The sequence below is a fragment of the Lampetra planeri genome, chromosome 19 (genome assembly GCF_965212315.1).
Source record: "Lampetra planeri chromosome 19, kcLamPlan1.2.h2, whole genome shotgun sequence".
Lineage (NCBI taxonomy): Eukaryota > Metazoa > Chordata > Hyperoartia > Petromyzontiformes > Petromyzontidae > Lampetra > Lampetra planeri.
The window spans coordinates 2,402,683-2,422,616 of NC_136125.1; the positions used below are offsets into that span (position 1 = coordinate 2,402,683).

The 19,934-nt window shown below is 54.9% G+C and overlaps 1 protein-coding gene across 2 annotated transcripts in view; it reads left to right on the forward strand.

The window, feature by feature from the left end:
* Positions 1 to 19,934, forward strand: part of LOC144723948 (phospholipid-transporting ATPase VA-like) — a 64,934-nt gene that overhangs the window by 34,091 nt on the left and 10,909 nt on the right. The window contains exons 10-13 of one of the 2 annotated variants that reach the window (XM_078602731.1): positions 150 to 765; positions 1,642 to 1,748; positions 10,371 to 10,497; positions 11,781 to 11,857. In XM_078602731.1, the coding sequence (XP_078458857.1) occupies positions 150 to 765; positions 1,642 to 1,748; positions 10,371 to 10,497; positions 11,781 to 11,857 (927 nt within the window). Of the gene's footprint in view, positions 1 to 149; positions 766 to 1,641; positions 1,749 to 4,277; positions 4,585 to 10,370; positions 10,498 to 11,780; positions 11,858 to 19,934 lie in introns of those variants that run through there. The other variant, XM_078602732.1, reaches the window with a different exon arrangement.

Sequence of the window (19,934 nt, forward strand, 5' to 3'; positions counted from 1 at the left end):
TACAAATAATGTCATTATTATAATTATTTTAACACTCAGTGTCACGCATTGTCACTTGAGTTTCAGTGCTTTTTGAAATTTGCTCTTGTAGTATGTTGTACTCGTCGCTTGTCACGTTAGTAATTTTGCCTCGATTGCGTTGCGTACAGACGAAGAAAGCGTCAGCAGTAACATCACCGATGAAGAAACTCGAGGAAATGTTGAAGAAGCTGCGACTCAGCTCTGTGACTCCCAGCTCAAGCTTCAGTTTGCATTCAAAGGCAGCGGACAAGAGCTCCCCAGCTGCCTACCGTGACAACCTGCAGGCCAAAGCGGAGACGGGGAGGCCTGTGTCTCACCCACCAACCCCTTGCTCTCCGCTGGCAGCCAAACCACTGGCGGCTGGCACGCCTACGAGCCTGGAAATCCCGGGGCTTGGGTGGAACACTCCTTCCCCTACGCAGGAAGACGAGTGTCCTTTATGGATGAGTAACGGGGTACCGCCCACGGCAGAGCTCCGCTACGAAGCAGAGAGCCCAGACGAGGCCGCGCTAGTGTATGCAGCGAGGGCCTACAACTTCACTCTTGTCTCAAAATCGCCCGACCAGGTCACCATCGACGTGCCGTACGTGGGGAGGTTGACCTTCGACCTCATGCACGTAATGGCCTTCGACTCGACGCGCAAGCGCATGTCGGTGGTGGTGCGGCACCCCCTGACGTACGAGATGGTGGTGTACACCAAGGGGGCCGACAACGTCATCATGGACATCCTGAAGCCTTGCACCGGTGAGCATGGCGGGCGGCACTTATGAGCATCAAGCCAATTCAGGGCCGCAGCCTGTGGTCCTTGACAAGATAGGGTGGGCGACGTGGCGGTAATGCAGCAAAAAAAGGGCCCCGGGGTTCGATTCCGGACTCGGACGTCTTTCTGCGTGGAGTTTGTGTGTTCTCTCAACTTGCTCCATAAGGGTTTCACCCAGAGCTACTGATTCCTCCCATAGCTAACAACACATGCACCATGTAACTGGCATTAGCCAAACATCCCCGTGTTAAAAAAAATACTCATTTGGGATGACACAACATCGCCCCTACTACAAAATAAAAACTTGGCCTGACCCTCCTGAGTCTGTTAGGCAGTCCTGGGTGAACAACCGTAAAAAATTAAAACTAATACAATTGTATTTGACTGCATGGGTTTTTGAACTAATATACTATATAATAAGTAATTGTTATAATTTATCTGCCATGTTTCATTGGCAAATTCTACATAAGAATTTAAGATTAGGTTTACCGCTTTTGGTTCATCATTAGATCATACCGACATTTCACCTCTAAGTGGCGGTGACATGACTACGGCGGTTGCGCCAGGCTAGATGAAATTTGAGGCCACGTGTCATGTAGAAGGGTAGCTGGCACGAGGTCATATATGTTGACATACAGTAATGCATGTAAAACACACACACACTGAAAGGCATTTAATAAATATAGCGCAAAATAACTACAAATATATTTTGTATTTGTTTGTGAATAAATGCGGCTTAGATAATTGTGAAGCATATAAGATTATTTTTTTATCAAGACATTTCACCAGTCACTGACAATTGTAGCTGAGTGGCAGTTCCTTGAGAGGGAATGTTATATATATTTTTCTTCTAATGACAGGAAACTCTGACAAAGACAAAGATAAGGCAAAAATGCACGCACGGACACAGGCCGACCTGAACCAGTACGCCATGGACGGACTGCGGACATTGTGCATCGCCAAGCGGGTAAGACTTTCAATTATTTTATATTATAATACAATGGAAATCGGTGGCAAAGAAGTACAATGGGCAGGTTTAACTGTCGGTGGAACAATGTATTTCGAGTAACACCTCGATATGCGTGTATTCAATTAACGAAGTTTTGGTATCACGATGTTTAGATTTGTGTACCATTATTTTATGCAGTAAGCTCAACAAAATATACACTGAAATTGATAAATAAATCGATCTACGATTCCGTAGGAATAAGAATAAAATGATATTTATTCATTATGTGTCTTTCATTGGGAAGTTATTAAGTGTTTATAGTATGAAATGGTAAGTTACGAAGGATGGGAGCGCATCATCATAGTCCTAATGTTATACGTTATTCGGTATACGAAGTTTAAATTATACGAAGCTCCAGAAACGCATCTACTTCGTATATCCAGGTGTTACTGTCGTAAGGTTATAACATCCGCCCACCTTCCCCGGTCCTTTCTCTCTGCCTTTAATATATTTGTCTTGCCTGTAGTTATTGCCTCAGCTTCGTTTCACAAACATGTGCATAGGTCGGAGAAGCTTTAATTCGATTTGGACAATTGAATTGTGATCACTTGGCAATAGCTTTCGTCTTGCTGGGCGCCTTCTGTCCTCTCTTCATGGGCAGGTCTAGCACCAGTGACACCTTTGACCTCTGCCCATTACAACTCGAATCTCAAAGCGGCAGATGTTTCCATGACAACTTGCTCTTATCTGTCCCTCTTACATTGTACGCTATCGATCGAGGCCCCACACAAACACAACACTTATTTCTAAGCCCTTTCTACAGTGGATGCTTCACCCATGACGTAAATATATATTTGTGTACTGGCTCACAATGCAATTTTGCTTAAAATTCAAGCGAAAAAGGAAGTTGTATGTTCCCATACATACAAACAAAGATAAAGATCCCCGTGTAGGCCTTAACAGACTATTGAGGCAAGTGCTGTTAGCCAGCACCTATGAAGGCCTGCACAGCACACGAGGGGTTGGGTGACCAGTAAGACGCCCAACCGCCTTCGCGATGTGTACACACCGCACCAGGTACTCCGTTGAGTCTGAGTCGAACTCGGGGAGGCCCAAGACCGGTTCAGATAATATAATCGTCCCTGGTGTTGACCATGAGCGGGAATGGAACCCAGGTCGCTGAGAGCGTCGTGCAACGTGCTAACTGCTGCATTACCGCTCCTCACAATGTTTGTACATGTGCGCATGCACACACACGTAGTTAGGTACGCATGGCTACTTGTATGTTTGTACTGCCGTATTAAAGCCTCCTCAAGCTGCCGCGACTCGCACAATCCTGTGATGTCCAGTACTAATCCACCTCGCACCTGCACGTGAACTAATTTCATTGCTCCATCTCTTCAGTGTGCTCACATTCGCACACATTCCATTCTTTGGCTGCCACTCCAACGATTATCGTGGCCATCAGCCATCATCCCATCTTGCAAGGGGTACTGCCCAAACCCCCTCACTTCACATTTTGAATGAAGTCATTGCCCACCTGCGGATGTTATCTAATCCACATGTGCCTCGTTCCATCTCTCAATGCACAAGCACGCATCTCTCCGTGCTTCTTTCCACACTCTTCACTTTTTCTTAAATTGTGTCGTGAATGATCGTGCTTATAATGCATGTCACAGCCTCTGAGTAATAATCACACCGATACGTTCATCTTCATTTTTAAGTTCAGCTTCCCAATAGTGCTCTAAACTGATCTTCTCTCCATCTTTAGTTCATAATTTTGATTTCGGTCCACCTTTAATAGAGCCCTCTCGAGGGTACTTGGCCTAATCTTCCACGCTGGCCAAACATCTTGGAAGGTGTGGGAGTACCCACACTTAAAAAATAACAAGGTTCACGTTGGTAGCGGTGCGCTTGGACTAAACTATACATCAGCGTATGTGTGTCTGCATGTGTGTGTGTGTCACTATTTGTGGGGAGCGTTAGTATAGCAGTTAGCGTGCTGCACTACTGTAATGCGAGCAAGGATTGAGGGGGGGCGGAGTCTGGGTCACGTGGGGAGAGGGAGGAGTCAGGGTCACGTGGGAGAGAGGATTTTGGGAGAGAACCGAAAGGGGAATGGGGGGGTGGAGACGGAGTGAAACGGGAGGAGGCCACGCTGGGCAGTACGGGGAGAGTGGTACGGTTGCCACGCGGTGGGAGACGTCGACACCGTCAGCCATCAGTGTCAGATGCAGAGAGCTAGCGGGCTGTGGGAGGCTAGCTGTATACGGGGCAGCAGTGAAGCTGGAGAGCGGAGCAGCGGTGTGGCTGCAAGGCGGAGCAGCAGGGAGACTGCATATCGGAGCAGCAGAGTGGCTGTGGAGTGATCGTCGGGAGAGACGCGGGCCTGAGCGAGGACGCCGTAGTAACGAGATTCTACGAATCCAATAAAGGACAACGGAGATCGACATATGAGAAAGAGTACTTTATTACATTGGTGTCAGAAGTGAAATGGCATGTCAAAACAGCTCAGAAGGAAGAACGTCCCTGCACCATCTTCTGCAGCATCTTCTGACGACGACCTCCCTCCAGCGGTGGCGCTACCGACGATGGAGGCGGAAAGCGACGCTGGGACGAGCGGGGGTCCGGGCGTGCAGGACGTGGCCACCTCGGTGGGCCCATCCGCGCGAGTGGACACTGATGAAGGATGGTGACAGGTGGCGGCCCAACTGGAGGCACTGAAGACGGTGTTGGCGCAGTTGTGCGACCTTGTGACGCCGGCGACGACTTCGGGGAGGCCCGGCGGGGAACAGCGGGCCGGGGCCTTGCCGTCGCCATCAGCCCTCCCGACCACGCGGCACGAAGACGCCATCTTGGGCGTGGCCGAGTAGGAACGGCGGGAAGCCGCCATCTTGCGCCCTCCGCCGCGGGAAGCCGCCATCTTGCACACGTTGCGGAGTGACGCCATCTTGTTGCTGCCGCGTGAGTCACCATCGGCGGAGGACGGCGGATCAAGGACCCGCAGCCGTCATTTAACAACGGTCAAAGAATTCTCCATCGGCGGCGACTGGAACGCATTAGCCTGCCGTTTTCAAGCGGCCGTACGATCCACCAAATGGACGGACGCGGAGGCCCTGGAAGTCCTAACCAACACTTCTCGACGACGAGTCCGTCAGGTTCTTCCGCTCCATCAAGGCCGATAAGAAGAGGACGCTGCAGGGTGTCTTCGAGGAAATGGTGGATGCGTACGAGCCTCCGGACGATGCCCATCATAGATTTGTACAGCGGCAACGGGCGCCTGAAGAATCACCGGTGGCTTTCAGAGGCGCCGTTCTGGAACTGGCGATGGCAACATACCCCGAGAGAGCCGGATTTGTTGGAACCCCTTATGTTGGGCAAGATGCTGGAATTGTCTAGAGACCTGGGGATCCCCATGCCGGTGTGCAGCCATGATAAGTTGACGTCCCGTGCTGCGGCTAAGTGCTTGGATGCTCAATTTAATCTCCGACGCTGGAAACAAGTGTCAGCTTGGATGGGGGGCCCCATCGTTGAAGGCGGTGCTACGGGGTGGGATCCTAAGAAGGCGGTCTACGTTCCTGACGACAAGGGTCCGCAGGAGTTGACGGCTGCCTCCGCCCAGTGGCCTGCTCGGGGGGGAACGGGGCCGAGGTCTGGCCCGCCGGCGCGGGAGCGTCGGGACAGAGGGGGTGCCGCGCGCTGCGGCCGTAAGGGCCACTTCGCCAGGGACTGTTGGGCTCGCATCCCGGGGCCGCCCCAGCAGGAGGCCTCGACCACGGACGTCGCGCGAAAAGACCAGCCAGGACAGGCAAGTCGGTGCGCATCAGACACCCGGCAAGGCCTGTCACCTCATGCATCACCATCGCCGCGCGGTCCGTGTGTCGTTAACAACGAGGTGCCGCCGATTGACCCGTATCGCTCGCTGACGCAATGGCGGCGATTGGCACGGAGGGTAGTTGCGGCCGCTACTGGGTCGTCCACAGGAGGTCGAGGTGCGTATTTTGGTGGACTCCGGTGCGTCCGCGACCATTATTTCGGATGTCATTTTCCATCTTTTGGGCATTCCGCCAGGGAGAGTGCAAGCGGTTTATGATTCGTGCATAGCGGCGAACGGGGGAAGTATGGGCATTGTGGGCCAGGTGGACGCCAACATATCGATTGGGGGGGTGTCGGCTTCAGGGACCGTTTTGATCTCTAGGTCCCTCGCGGTACCCTGTTTGTTGGGGACTGATTTCCTGGCAAAAATGCCCATTCAAATAAGGGTTGATAAAAATTGCATTGAATTTCCGGGGGGGTGGAAAATTTCGTTCTTACCGTCGCCATGGGGCCGGTCTGCCCCTGTTTGCCAGGTACAGGCGCTGTCCGAGGTATCTGTTGACATTCCACCTGGTTCGCAGATGCTTATCCCGTTGAGATATCGGAAGCCAGTACCTGGCGTTGAGGGAGCGGCGGGGGTTTTGTTATCGCCGTCCACGGCTATAACGGGTGGCTCGGCGCTGATTGGGGCACAAACGATTGTCCGGCCGGGCCAGCCCCCGTTCTTGCAGGTGCTGAATGGGAGTGCGGATAATGTTAGTGTCCCGGCCGGAACGGTTTTGGCTCACGCCACGACCGCGTTCACGGCCCATGACAACCGGGGCCGCCGGGACATGGTAGGCGGGGTTTTGGTGCCTACAGGGCAGGATGATCGTTGGGTTGCTGAGTTGTGCGGGGAGAATTCATCCCTGACCGGAGAGCAACGGTCCGCACTTCGCGCGCTGTTGCTAAGCTATTCCGACGTGTTCAGCTCGGATGATTTTGACTTGGGACGCACCTCCTTGCTTTCCCACCACATTGATACGGGGGATGCCGCTCCGATTCGGTTGAACTCGCATCGGTTGAGCCCGACGGAGCGGGATCAGGTCCACGGTGCAGTGGAGGACATGCTGGCAGCTGACATAATATCCCCGTCTAACAGTCCATGGGGCGCGCCGGTAGTCCTTGTGAAGAAGAAGGATGGGAAACTGCGATTTTGCGTCGATTTTCGAAAATTGAACAAGGTGTCCATCGCAGACGCGTACCCCCTGCCGCGTATGGATGATTCCCTCGATGCCTTGTCCGGGGCGAAGTTTTTTTCAACACTGGATCTCTCCTCGGGATTCTGGCAGCTTCCCCTCGATGAGTCCTCGAGGGAAAAGACGGCTTTCCGTACGCCGCAGGGATTGTTTCAGTTTAATTGCCTTCCAATGGGCTTGAATGCGGCCCCCGCCACTTTTCAGCGGTTGATGGACACATCAGTGAGGACGGGGTGGCCACGGACCCAGAGAAGACGGCGTGCGTCCGCAACTGGCCAACCCCGGCCTCGGTTGGGGACGTACGTCGCTTCCTTGGGTTCGCCTCATATTATCGCAGGTTCGTTCCGAACTTTGCAATGATCGCTAGGCCCTTGCACCTCCTTACGGGTAAGGGTCGAAGGTTCAGTTGGGGTCCGCCGGAGGAAGCGGCGTTTGAGGGCCTACGCGATCGGTTGGCGACGGCGCCGACATTGGACTATCCGGATTTTAATCGACCTTTTATTCTGGATACGGACGCTAGTGACACCGGGATCGGGGCCGTTCTGTCACAGTCCAAGGGCGGCGTGGAATGCGTGGTAGCCTACGGTAGCCGTGTGCTGTCCCCGGCAGAAACCCGCTACTGCGTTACTCGCCGCAAACTATTGGCTATTGTCTATTTTCTCCGCCAATATCGGCCATATCTATACGGCCGTTCGTTTATTGTGCGCACGGACCATGCAGCTCTGCAATATGCCCTGGAGACCCTGCAGGAATTTTCCTTCGACATTCAATATCGGAAGGGGTCGCGTCACGCGAATGCGGACGCGCTCTCCAGATTACCACAGGGGTCCCCTTGCGCTTGCGCGTCGGGTACGAATAGGTGGTCGCCGGTTCAGCTACCCCCTCGGCCTGTCGTGTCAGCTGTCGAGGTGCCTGGGGCTCCGGTGTGCCCAGAACCGGCCGATGGGGTTCTGAACCTGCCGCGCTCGGTATGGATTCGCGAACAATTGCTTGACGACTCGTTGGGGGCTTTACGGAGTCGGGCTGCGAAGGGAGCGGGGGGATTGCTGTCCGGTGGGACGCCGGGGGCCGCTCTCTGGGATGGTTTGCTCATGTGGAGGGAGGGATTGCATGACCGCTGGCGTCTGGTAGTACCGTCGTCGTTACGGTACGAATTGATTCGGACTCTGCACGGCGACACTTTATTACATCTCGGGGTGCAGAAGACTTTGTTAACATTGCAGCGAGACTACTTCTGGCACGGCATGACGACGGATGTCGTCGGACACATTCGGGCGTGTCCCGAGTGTGCCCGGCGGATGCCGCCTAAAAACCCTTATGTGCCGCCGGTGCAGTCTATACAGGTGTCTCGAATCAACGAGTTGGTGGCGCTGGATATTTTGGGACCTTTCCCACCATCCGCTAGGGGTAATACATTTTTGCTGGTCGGGGTGGAATATCTTTCCCGTTGGCCGATGGCTTGGCCCTTACCCGACCAGTCGGCGGCGTCTATCATGGACGCCTTCCTGTTTGGATATGTGCTGGACAAAGGGGCGCCGGAGAGGCTACTCACGGATCAGGGGCGAAATTTTTCTGCTAAATTGTTGGTGGAAGTGTGCGCTGCTCTGGGAACCAAGAAGGTTCGTACGTCTCCTTACCACCCGCAGACGGATGGCATGGTGGAACGGCTTAATCGGACGCTGTCGGCCATGCTATGTCACACGGTTGACGGGAAACAAGCTGATTGGGACTTGCATATACCTGGGGTACTCTCCGCGTATCGGATGACGCCTCATGCATCCACAGGGTATTCTCCATTTTTTCTAATGTACGGCCGCGAGAATGTGCCGCCGGTGGAAGTACAGCTGGGTACGGGGGCGAAGGGTCCTGTTAAACCTCTCCCCGAGTACATTCAGGACACTGTTCGACGCGTCGCCGAGGCACGGGAGGGGGCCCGATTGGCTACTGCCAAGACTCAGGCGCGAAACGAGCGTTGTGCCCGGCGCTCGACCGGTACATGCCCCTGGCGAGTGGGGGACATGGCATGGCTGCACTGCCTGCAGGTGTGGCCGGGGACCTCCCCTAAGCTTCACAAACCATGGCAAGGGCCGGTTAAGCTTATTGAAGTCCCTAACCCGCAGTCCGCGCGGGTTCGGTTCAGATCGCGGCGCTGGTACGTCCATACGTCTAGGTTGAAGCCCTACGTGGCCCCGCGGACGGATGCGTCATCCCCTGATGTTGCCTTGCCGGTGTCTGTTGCACCCGACGCACCTCTGCCCTTGCCTGTTGACTCTGCAAGCGCGCCTGTCGTGCCTTCTACAGACGAACCAGCCGTGACGCAGGTGGATGCGGCGAATCCTGCTCTGGGTGGGCCTACCATGGCGACGGGGCCACTTGACCCCGCTGCCCCTCCAACCCCACCACAGACACGGTTGCCAGAGACCCCGGACTTGGGTCTCTCTGGGGAACGGGACCTTAGCGTTGACGGGCCTCCAACAGCGGCGGGCGGTTCTACTCCCGTCGATCTTAAAACCCCGTCGCGTTCTCGGTCTGTGGGGGGACCGCCGCCCGTTCGGGACGGGCCGGCGACCCGCACGCGTTCCAAATCCCTTTCCTTTCGTTGATTGTTCTTGTTGTTCTTGTTATCGTTGTTATATTCTCCGTTGTCCAGTGATGCCAGATGGTTAAAATGTTGCTCGCATTATTTTATTATATTTATTGCAGCCGGGGACGGCTGGGTTTTCATCAGAGGGGGGGGGTCTTGTAATGCGAGCAAGGATTGAGGGGGGGCCGAGTCTGGGTCACGTGGGGAGAAGGAGGAGTCAGGGTCACGTGGGAGAGAGGATTTAGGGAGAGAACCGGAAGGGGAACGGGGGGTGGAGACGGAGTGAAACGGGAGGAGGCCACGCTGGGCAGTACGGGGAGAGTGGCGCGGTTGCCACGCGGTAGGAGACGTCGACACCGTCAGCCATCGGTGTCAGACGCAGAGAGCTAGCGGGCTGTGGGAGGCTAGCTGTATACGGGGCAGCAGTGAAGCTGGAGAGCGGAGCAGCGGTGTGGCTGCAAGGCGGAGCAGCAGGGAGACTGCATATCGGAGCAGCAGAGTCGCTGTGGAGTGATCGTCGGGAGAGACGCGGGCCTGAGCGAGGACGCCGTGGTAACGAGATTCTACGAACCCAATAAAGGACAACGGAGATCGACATATGAGAAAGAGTCCTTTATTACACTACGAACCCGGCGACCTGAGTTCGATTCTGCTCACGGCCTACACCAGTGACGATTGTCTGAGCCGGTCCTGGGCCTCCGCTAGATCGACTCAGCCCAAAATGAATACCTGCTGTGGTGTGTAAATATTGCCACTGAGGAGACAAAGGCGGTCTGGTGTAGTGCTGGCCACCCGCCCCCTCGTGTACCATGCCAGCCTTCATAGGTGCTCGCAAACAGCACTTTCCCCAACAATCTGTTCAGGATACACGGGGGAATCTTTGATACAAGCACGCGCACACGTCTGTACACAGGCACGTATGAAGCGCGTGTCGTAGCGCGCGCACGCATGGCAGCGCAGGTGAGCATGGAACGTGTGGCTGCGCTGTGTGTGAACGCGCAGGAGCTGACGGAAGATGAGTACGCGACGTGGGCCAAGAGCCATCTGGAGGCCGAGGCGGCCATCGACTGCAGGGAGGAGATGCTGTTCGAGTCGGCCCTGCGACTCGAGAGGGACATGCAGCTGCTCGGTGGGTGCCCCCCGCCCCCCCTGTGCCCGCGCCACTCCACGCTCCCCGCGGGGTTTTTGTCCGAGGCAGTTGGATGAGTGCCACCCGTTAAAGGGGGAAGCTACCGACGAGTGGAGAGGCTTGGTTTTTTTTTCTCATCTCAGACATCAGCTGTGCTAGGGACAGGGTGTTTGTAGGCATTTGTGTGTGTTTGTATGTATGTATGTTGAACTTATTTCACACCGAACATAGGCAACCATGCTGATTGGAGGTGTGTGGGCCTTGGCATGCTGCGCTACGAACCCTGCGACCCGAGTTCGATTCTCGCTTATGGCCAACACCAGTTACGATTATCTGAACCGGTCGTGGGCATCCCCTAGGTCGACTCAGCCTCAAATGAGTACCTGTTGCGGTGTGTAAATAACATCGCCACTGGGGAGACAAAGGCGGCCAGGCGTGGTGCTGGTCACCCAACCCTTCATAATGTGCTCGCTAACTGCACTTGCCCCAACAGTCTGTTAATTTTATAAGGGGCATCTTTGTCTTTATAGGTTAGTGCTTTGAGATGAGCAGTGATTAGCACATTGCTGATCACTGCTCATCTGATGTGGGTTTAAAGCCAGGCCATGTCAGTCATAAAATGTTAATTTGTAAACACCTGCACAAGGGATACAAAATTGTGCAGGCATGGTGCCGAGTAAGTCGACCAATTGCTGTGATGTGTCTATATGGAATCATATTAAAATTCATGGACCAATTCACGGAACTATGGGCCTTGAACACCAATTTTTGTCAGTAGTATTTGTGTGAACTGTGCAAACTTTGGGCCAGGTTTGAGCTCTCTGAGTCTTTTCAGGAAGCCATGGCCTTTTAAATAAATACCACTAGGCTGAAGATGCTTGACCTGTAGCAACGGCATTGTAAATACATGGCATTATTTTTTATCGGCTGCACCCTCCTGATGAGACTGCAATGTAGAAACTGATGCAGCATTTGTTTTTAAACAACGAAAAAATATTGGTCTGGAAGACCCAGTGGTGGATGATCTCAATGTTAGTTTATGATGGTGATGAAGCCATTACTCTACCTGCTTGTCTACGGAGAATACTCACAAACGTAGGCTTTGCAACATGCAACAATCAGGTTGCACATCTGTCTTAGGTTCATAGACACCTTGGGCAAAATGACAAATTACGAGTTAAGAGCCAGGGAAAACATGAGAATTATGATGTCAAACGGTGAGCATCGATGCGGCGAAGTGCAACCGGCGAGCTGACGAGCGATGGTGCGGTGCGGTGCTGCAGGTGCCACAGGTATCGAGGACCGGCTGCAAGATGGGGTGCCGGAAACCATCGCCGCCCTGCGCGACGCCGGCCTGCAGGTGCATGCCCACCTTGCACTCGCTTGCACGCACCCTCTCTGCATAGGCCTCTTCAGATGCAGTCACTGCTCATATCAGGCCAATCACCACTCGTCGGGCCAATCGCCGCTCATCGACCAATCGCTGCTCATCAGCCAATCGCCGCTCATCGGCCAATCGCCAATCCAAAAGCTCTTAGTCTGAAAAGCATAGGAAGTTATGTAAAATTATATATTTTTTTATCTCACCAAGTTAATCTGTTCCTATGACAGTGCATGTAAAAATAATAATAATAATAATAAAGTATGACAAGTGGAGCATTGTGGGTAAGTAATTTAATCGATGTCGTAAGAAATATTTTTTGTTCTGTCTGCCTCATGACTTCCTAGACTTATATTAACCAGCAGCATTGGTTTAGGTAAACAATCACCTTCTGGGTATCATCAGCAGAGTTTATATGAGAATGATGACCTTCATTTATAGCGAGATAAGAGCAAAGTGAGGCCAGGAATCTCTTTTACAAGTGAAGTATTGGAAAATGACGGCAGGAAACTCCTTGACGGGAACACACTTCTTTTATTAAATCTTGACTCGTAACAATACAACGCGTGGCCTCTCTTCTCACAATGCGCTTCTCTTGACTCTGGATTCTGTGCTGCCGGCTCTCTGTGCCTCGTGTAGACTCCGCGCCTCGGCTACACTCCTCTCTCGCCTCGTGTAGACTCTGCGCCTCTGCTACACTCTCCACTCGCCTCGTGTAGACTTTGCATCTCCCTCTGGCTACACCGTATGCATACTCGGCTCGTGTAGACCTTTCTCTCTCGCTGGCTACACCGTATGCATACTCGGCTCGTGTAGACCTTTCTCTCTCGCTGGCTACACACTATACATTACTCAGCTCGTGTAGACCTTCCTCTCTCGCTGGCTACACACTATACATTACTCAGCTCGTGTAGACCTTTCTCTCTCGCTGGCTACACACTATACCTTACTCTCCTCTACTCTCCATTACTCTCCTCTCCGGGCTCTATCTCTGCACCTTCGTCTTCATTCTTAGATGGTTCCACTTCTGCCCCCTGCTCCTCTGTGCATCACCTTATATACCCCTTCTTCCCGGGAGACGGAGCGGATGCGGACCTCAACGTCGGCACCGCTCCTCAGTTACCCAATCCCCACGCGCTATCCCTACGATCCGGTTCCGCTCAGCGCGTGTTTCCACTCCCCGACCAATCACACCGCGCTGCTACCCGATCACTCCCTCTGGGCGCGTCACCGGCACACAGCCAATCAGCAGCACTACCCCCACCCGCGCACTGACGCCTGCTCCTCCCCGTCAGCGCGCGTCACCACACACACACCCGTACATACGCGCTGGCACACGACATATACACCCAGCGCGTATCACCACTACATCACCCCCTCCCACATAGCTCGCAGCCGGCCCGGCTGCTAACAACAACCAACCGCGACGATAAAACGACAACCAACAAAAAAACCCCGTAACCCCCCGAGTGTGCCCCGTAACATAACACAACAACAACAACAACAAGAATAACTATGTACAGATTGACAATGAACCCGAAAAGTCAACAATAACACGATACGAGCAAATTCGAAACGAACGCGCCCCACGTCCCTGCGACTACACGCAGTGACGAGGCGCTCCAACTGCCCCGACTCCTCACGAGGCAGGTCATGCAAAGTAGCACGACCTGGCGCGAGTCCGTCTGGCTGGTCCATCGTATGGGGCGGGACACTGACGACCGTCCGGCGGTTCCGGCTGCTCCAGACGGCGCGGAACGGGCCTGAAAGGGCCGGCCCTGCCGCGGAGATCCGGCCGCCGGTGATCGGCAGCTGTCAGTTCCGAGACACCTGGGAGCAGATCAGGCGAAAATACGTGTGGATCAGGCAGAGACATTTCCCCCTCTGGGTCGCCGGTCACGTCACACGCCCGGCCATCACGACACAAGGGGAGGCCATATGGAGGCGAGAACGGTTTCAGTCGGGAGGGGTGAACGTACCACCGGCGCCTTCCCCACTTTATCTGAACGCACTGGGGCCGTGCAACGCGCACGACCTCCACGGGTCCCCTCCACGGTCTCAACAATTTAGGCGACGTAGCCAAGGGTGCCTGAGGGCAATGCAGCCAGGCCCTGTCACCTGGTTTCCATTCGTGCATGGACACCTTCCGTGCCCGCAACCGTTCATTAGCAATTTGGCGAGCCCGCGAATTAAGCCGCGCGGCCTCCCTTGCCTCTGTCAGCTTGTGAATATTAACTTTAATATGTTCTGCCAAATTAGAATTAGTTCGTGGAGCGGACAGGCCAAGTTGCGTTTCTATTGGCGGGTCAGCTTCCCGACCGTACATCAAATAGAATGGGGAAAACCCCGTAGCTGCATGGGGGGCCATTCTATACGCGGCAAGGACTCCCGGGACCTGCAGGTCCCAATCTACATGTGCCTCGCACACCTGCTGGCACAGCATGGAAGTCAAGGTTTTGTGGAGTCTCTCCACCATCCCGTCAGTCTGCGGGTGGTACGGGGAGGTACGCACCTTCTTGGTACCCAACAGATCGCACACCTCTTGCAACAATTTACTCGAAAAATTTTTACCTTGGTCGGTCAGCAGGCGTTCGGGAGCCCCCTTGTCCAGGACATAGCCCTGGACGAAGGCATCCGTCACAGCCGCTGCCGACTGGTTAGCGAGAGGCCACGCCATAGGCCATCGGGTAAAGTATTCGACCCCCACTAACAAATATTTATTCCCTCTCGGCGTGACTGGGAAGGGCCCCAAAATATCGAGTGCAACGAGCTCGTTGGTACGCGAGACCTGAATAGATTGCAGCGGTGGATTAGCTGCCACGGCCGGTGGTTTACGCCTGGCGCACTCAACGCACCCCTTCAGAATATGCACCACATCACTTCCCATTCCCGGCCAGTAATAGTCACGCTGAAGCAGGGCAAGCGTCTTGTTAACCCCCAAGTGCAAGAGGCGTTCGTGTGCCGCCAAGACAACCCTCCCCCTCACAGCGGAAGGCACCACGAGTGCGTTCCGCCGGGACAAACTGTCCCATTTCAATAACACGCCCCGCTCAAGTACATAGGAGCCGGTACGCTCCTGGTCCCCCTCGGGACCCCCAACCTTGCGGCGCAATGCTAGCAGCGAGCTGTCCGCCATCTGGAGGCGGCCCCATTCGCTGAGCGACAGCGAGAGCAGCGAGTCCCGACCCTGAGAGGCAGTGGAATCATCCCCGATCGGTGCGCCCGCTGTCGCAGCCAGTGCCCCCATCTCCCCCGCAAGCGTCGGTTTACAGCGCGCCGATCCCGACAAACACGCGCATTCATCACAAGGCAACAACCGCGACAAGCAATCGGCATTCGTGTGTCGCAACCCCTTACGGTACGTAGTCGTAAACTGATAGTCCTGGAGGACTTCCAACCAACGCGACAACTGGCCCGAGGGCTGGGCGACCCTCAATGAATACTGTAGCGCCGCGTGGTCCGTTCGGACTGTAAAGTGACGACCATAAAGATATGGCCTAAACTGCTGCACAAAAAAAACAATGGCAAGCAGCTCGCGACGGGTGACACAGTAGCGCTGCTCCGCCGGAGACAACACCCTACTACCGTAGGCGACAACTCTTTCGACACCCCCAACGACTTGGGATAGCACCCCCCCAATGCCCGTGTTGCTAGCATCCGTGTCCAGCAAAAAGGGACTGGCAAAATCGGGATAACACAAGGGTGGGGCACCCACCAAGGCGTCCCGGAGGGAGCGAAACGCGGCCTCCTCCTCCGGTCCCCATTTGAACTTCACTCCCTTCGCCGTTAGAGCGTGCAAGGGTTTTGCAATAGTGGCGAAGTGCTCAACGAACCGCCGATAATAAGAAGCAAACCCGATGAAACTACGCACGTCAGAAACGGACGTAGGTGTCGGCCACGAACCGACACAATCCGTCTTCGCGGGATCGGTGGAGATCCCCGAAGAATCGACAATGTGACCCAAGTATCTAACGGACCTACGAAGGAGGTGACATTTGGCCGGTTTAAATTTCAACTTAGCCGATCGCATTCGCAAGAACACCCCTCTCAATCGCCGGAGGTGTTCCTCAAACGTTTTACTGAAAACAATGACATCGTCCATATAAATCAAGCATGTATCCCACTGCAAGCCCGACAAAACCAGCTCCATAAGCCGCTGAAACGTCGCTGGAGAGGAGTGAAGTCCCATGGGTAACCGGTTAAACTGGAACAGCCCCCCTGGAGTCCGAAATGCTGTCTTAGGTTTCGACTCTTCGTCGAGCGGCAACTGCCAAAACCCCGATAACAAATCAAGAGTCGAAAAATATCGCGCACCAGACAATGCATCGAGGGACTCATCCATCCTGGGGAGCGGATACGCGTCAGCCACAGAGATCTTATTCAGGCGACGGAAATCAACGCAGAATCGCAGGGACCCGTCCTGCTTCTTAACCAGCACAATAGGCGCTCCCCACGGGCTAGAGGAGGGCGAAATAATATCGGCTTCTAGCATATCGTTAACAGCCGACTGAACATGTTCCTTCTCCACGGGACTCAGTCGGAAGGGATTTAGCCTGACCGGCGCCGCATCGCCCGTTTCAATGTGATGGTGCAACAAATCCGTGCACCCAATGTCATACTTATGTTTACTGAATACATCAGAGAATTCAATGAGCAACTCGCGCAGCGAACCCAACTGCGCCGCCGACAAATCGTCCGAGGCGGCACATAACGAATGGACCCACTCAAGGTCTTCCCTTGGCTCAACGTTCCGCGCGGGGCTCGAGCCCACCTGCGCAACCAACCCATCATCCCCAGGGACCTGCGCCGCGTGAGCCAGCACGGTGCCCTGCGGAATGACAGCTGGTCGCGACCCCGCGTTCAAAACCATCACAAACGGATCCCTGTCAGCCCGCACCAAAGTGTGAGCCACCGATAAATCAAGACCCCCGACAGCCTTGTTAGAAGGACCCAAAAGCAAACTCTGTCCCGAAGCCTCCCTCACCCATGGTTTCCGCAACCGGAGGGGAATCAACATCTGTGAACCCGGGGGCACTTGCACTGTCTGCGTCGCCACCGCTTGTATCGTAGCGCACGCCGTCCGAATGTCAGTAGGGCCCGTCAAAAATGAAATCCGGCGACCCGATGGCAGTTCAATGCATCGTTGATCGATAAGAATTTTAATGGGCATTTTAGCCAAAAAGTCAGTGCCCAAAAGACACGGAACTGCCAAAGAAGACGAAACGAAAACGGGTCCCGACAATTTGATATCTCCAATGCAAATGGACGCCCTAACCTGACCGATAATGCCCAACGATCCCCCATTAGCGGCGTAAAATGGCACATCCACTGGAAGCAGCGGACGACATTGGACCGGAAGAATATTATAAATGAGGTCCGATATAATAGTTGCCGATGCCCCCGTGTCCACTAACACCCTAATCTCAACCCCATCAATAGATCCCGTAACAACGGACGAACCCGCCGAAGCAGCCACAATTCTATGCCCCAATTCCGCCCATTCAATGTCTCCCTGGTCCCGGCCGAACCCCCCTCGCCGAACCGAATCCCCGAACCTTAACCGGCCCTCCTCCGCCGCAACGCGGCGTCCCATGTGTGCCGAATAAACAGGCCGAGCGTGTGAGGTGCCGCGACTTGCCGGGGATTGTAGAGATGACTTGGGCTCTCGGTCGTCGTCCAGCCGAGCTCCCATGGCGCGCTGCCGCGGAGCGCGGCACCCGGACGCCACGTGGCCCCGGAGGCCGCAGTTATAGCACGTGACGAGGGTCGGAGTAGATCTTGGTTGCTCCGACTTTCGGCCCGATCGCAGAGGCGACCGGGCCCCCGGCCTCCAGTCCCCTGGTCGTCCCGTGGCGAACGCCTCCTCTCGTGGGCTGACGACTTGGGGTTCGGCGACCACCAAACCCGGGGCTGCGACGACAGCAGCGTTGCAACCAACGCCTTGCTTCCGTTGTAGGGCCTCGTGCGCTTGAATACTCGTGGCGACTCTCAAAGAAGAAATATCAATCTCGTCAGCTGTGTTGATAGGGACCCCCAGGTCCTGCGCCAACTTGAGCAGCTGCTCCAAAACCATCGCGTCTTGGCCCTCCTCGTCCATCCGAGGGAACGCAGCATCAGCAAGAGCCAGCAACGCCGTGCGATAGGCCAGCGCGGTCTCCGTGGCCGCTTTCCGTCTTGCGTAGAACTGATGGCGGCACGTAGAGGGAGGCCCGTAGACCCTGGCCAACAACCCCAGCGCATCCTTCAGCGTGGAGCGGTCCGACTTCCGTGCAGCCCTGAAGGCCGCGAGCGCATCGTCGTCCAGCATGGCGGGCAATGCCCGCAGCGCCGTAGCATCGGACCACGCTGACATCTCTTGATGGGCCAAAAACCTTCGCTGAAATTGGCCCCAGTCTCCGCCTTCCGCCTTGAAGGCTGACAACGTGGGCAGGCGCTGCTGAAAAATGAAGTCATCCGCCTCGTGGTTCCTCTCCGCCTGTCCGTCGGTGTCTAAGATGGCGGCTCCAGCAGCAGACGTAAGATGGCGGACCCCCTCGCGCGCTGATGACGTCGATGCGCGCGCTTGGGAACCCACCACCACGTGGCGCTCGCCGTTCCCGCCAAAAGTAGGCCCAGGCGCAATGGCGGGAATCCCCCATTCGTTTTGGCGGGAATCTGCGGGGCGACCTTGTAAAATGTCCCCCACCGTCCCCGCTCCTCCCGACGAGCTGATCTCCGCCAAGATGGACGCGGCGGCGAGCAGCAGCTCCGCCAGTCGGGAGTGCGCCTCACGAAGCCCGGCGTCTGTCCCCGGTCGCTCGGCCGGCGCCGTCGACGGACCCTGCAGCGTGGGCAAGTCCTCTTCCTCACCCCCCGCCACCAGCGGCCCCGAGTCGTCCAGGTCTTCCTCGCGGTCAATCCCGTGGGTCCTACGGGTCTTCCTCGTCTCCATACTTGGAAGCCCGTTTCACTTCTGACGCCAGATGAAGTATTGGAAAATGACGGCAGGAAACTCCTTGACGGGAACACACTTCTTTTATTAAATCTTGACTCGTAACAATACAACGCGTGGCCTCTCTTCTCACAATGCGCTTCTCTTGACTCTGGATTCTGTGCTGCCGGCTCTCTGTGCCTCGTGTAGACTCCGCGCCTCGGCTACACTCCTCTCTCGCCTCGTGTAGACTCTGCGCCTCTGCTACACTCTCCACTCGCCTCGTGTAGACTTTGCATCTCCCTCTGGCTACACCGTATGCATACTCGGCTCGTGTAGACCTTTCTCTCTCGCTGGCTACACCGTATGCATACTCGGCTCGTGTAGACCTTTCTCTCTCGCTGGCTACACACTATACATTACTCAGCTCGTGTAGACCTTTCTCTCTCGCTGGCTACACACTATACATTACTCAGCTCGTGTAGACCTTTCTCTCTCGCTGGCTACACACTATACCTTACTCTCCTCTACTCTCCATTACTCTCCTCTCCGGGCTCTATCTCTGCACCTTCGTCTTCATTCTTAGATGGTTCCACTTCTGCCCCCTGCTCCTCTGTGCATCACCTTATATACCCCTTCTTCCCGGGAGACGGAGCGGATGCGGACCTCAACGTCGGCACCGCTCCTCAGTTACCCAATCCCCACGCGCTATCCCTACGATCCGGTTCCGCTCAGCGCGTTTCCACTCCCCGACCAATCACACCGCGCTGCTACCCGATCACTCCCTCTGGGCGCGTCACCGGCACACAGCCAATCAGCAGCACTACCCCCACCCGCGCACTGACGCCTGCTCCTCCCCGTCAGCGCGCGTCACCACACACACACCCGTACATACGCGCTGGCACACGACATATACACCCAGCGCGTATCACCACTACACAAGGGATACCTGTGGTTCGAGGCATTTCAAATAATATTCACTTCAGCGCTATTTACACAAATGATTGTTAGTCAAGAGGTCAATGCCACTATATTAAGCAATTTTCATTCGCAGTCCTGAAGTAATGGTGTAAATTTCACATTTATGTAAGGGACCAGGATATTCTTTCCACAATGTGGTACCTATTATATTGGCCTGAGAGGAAT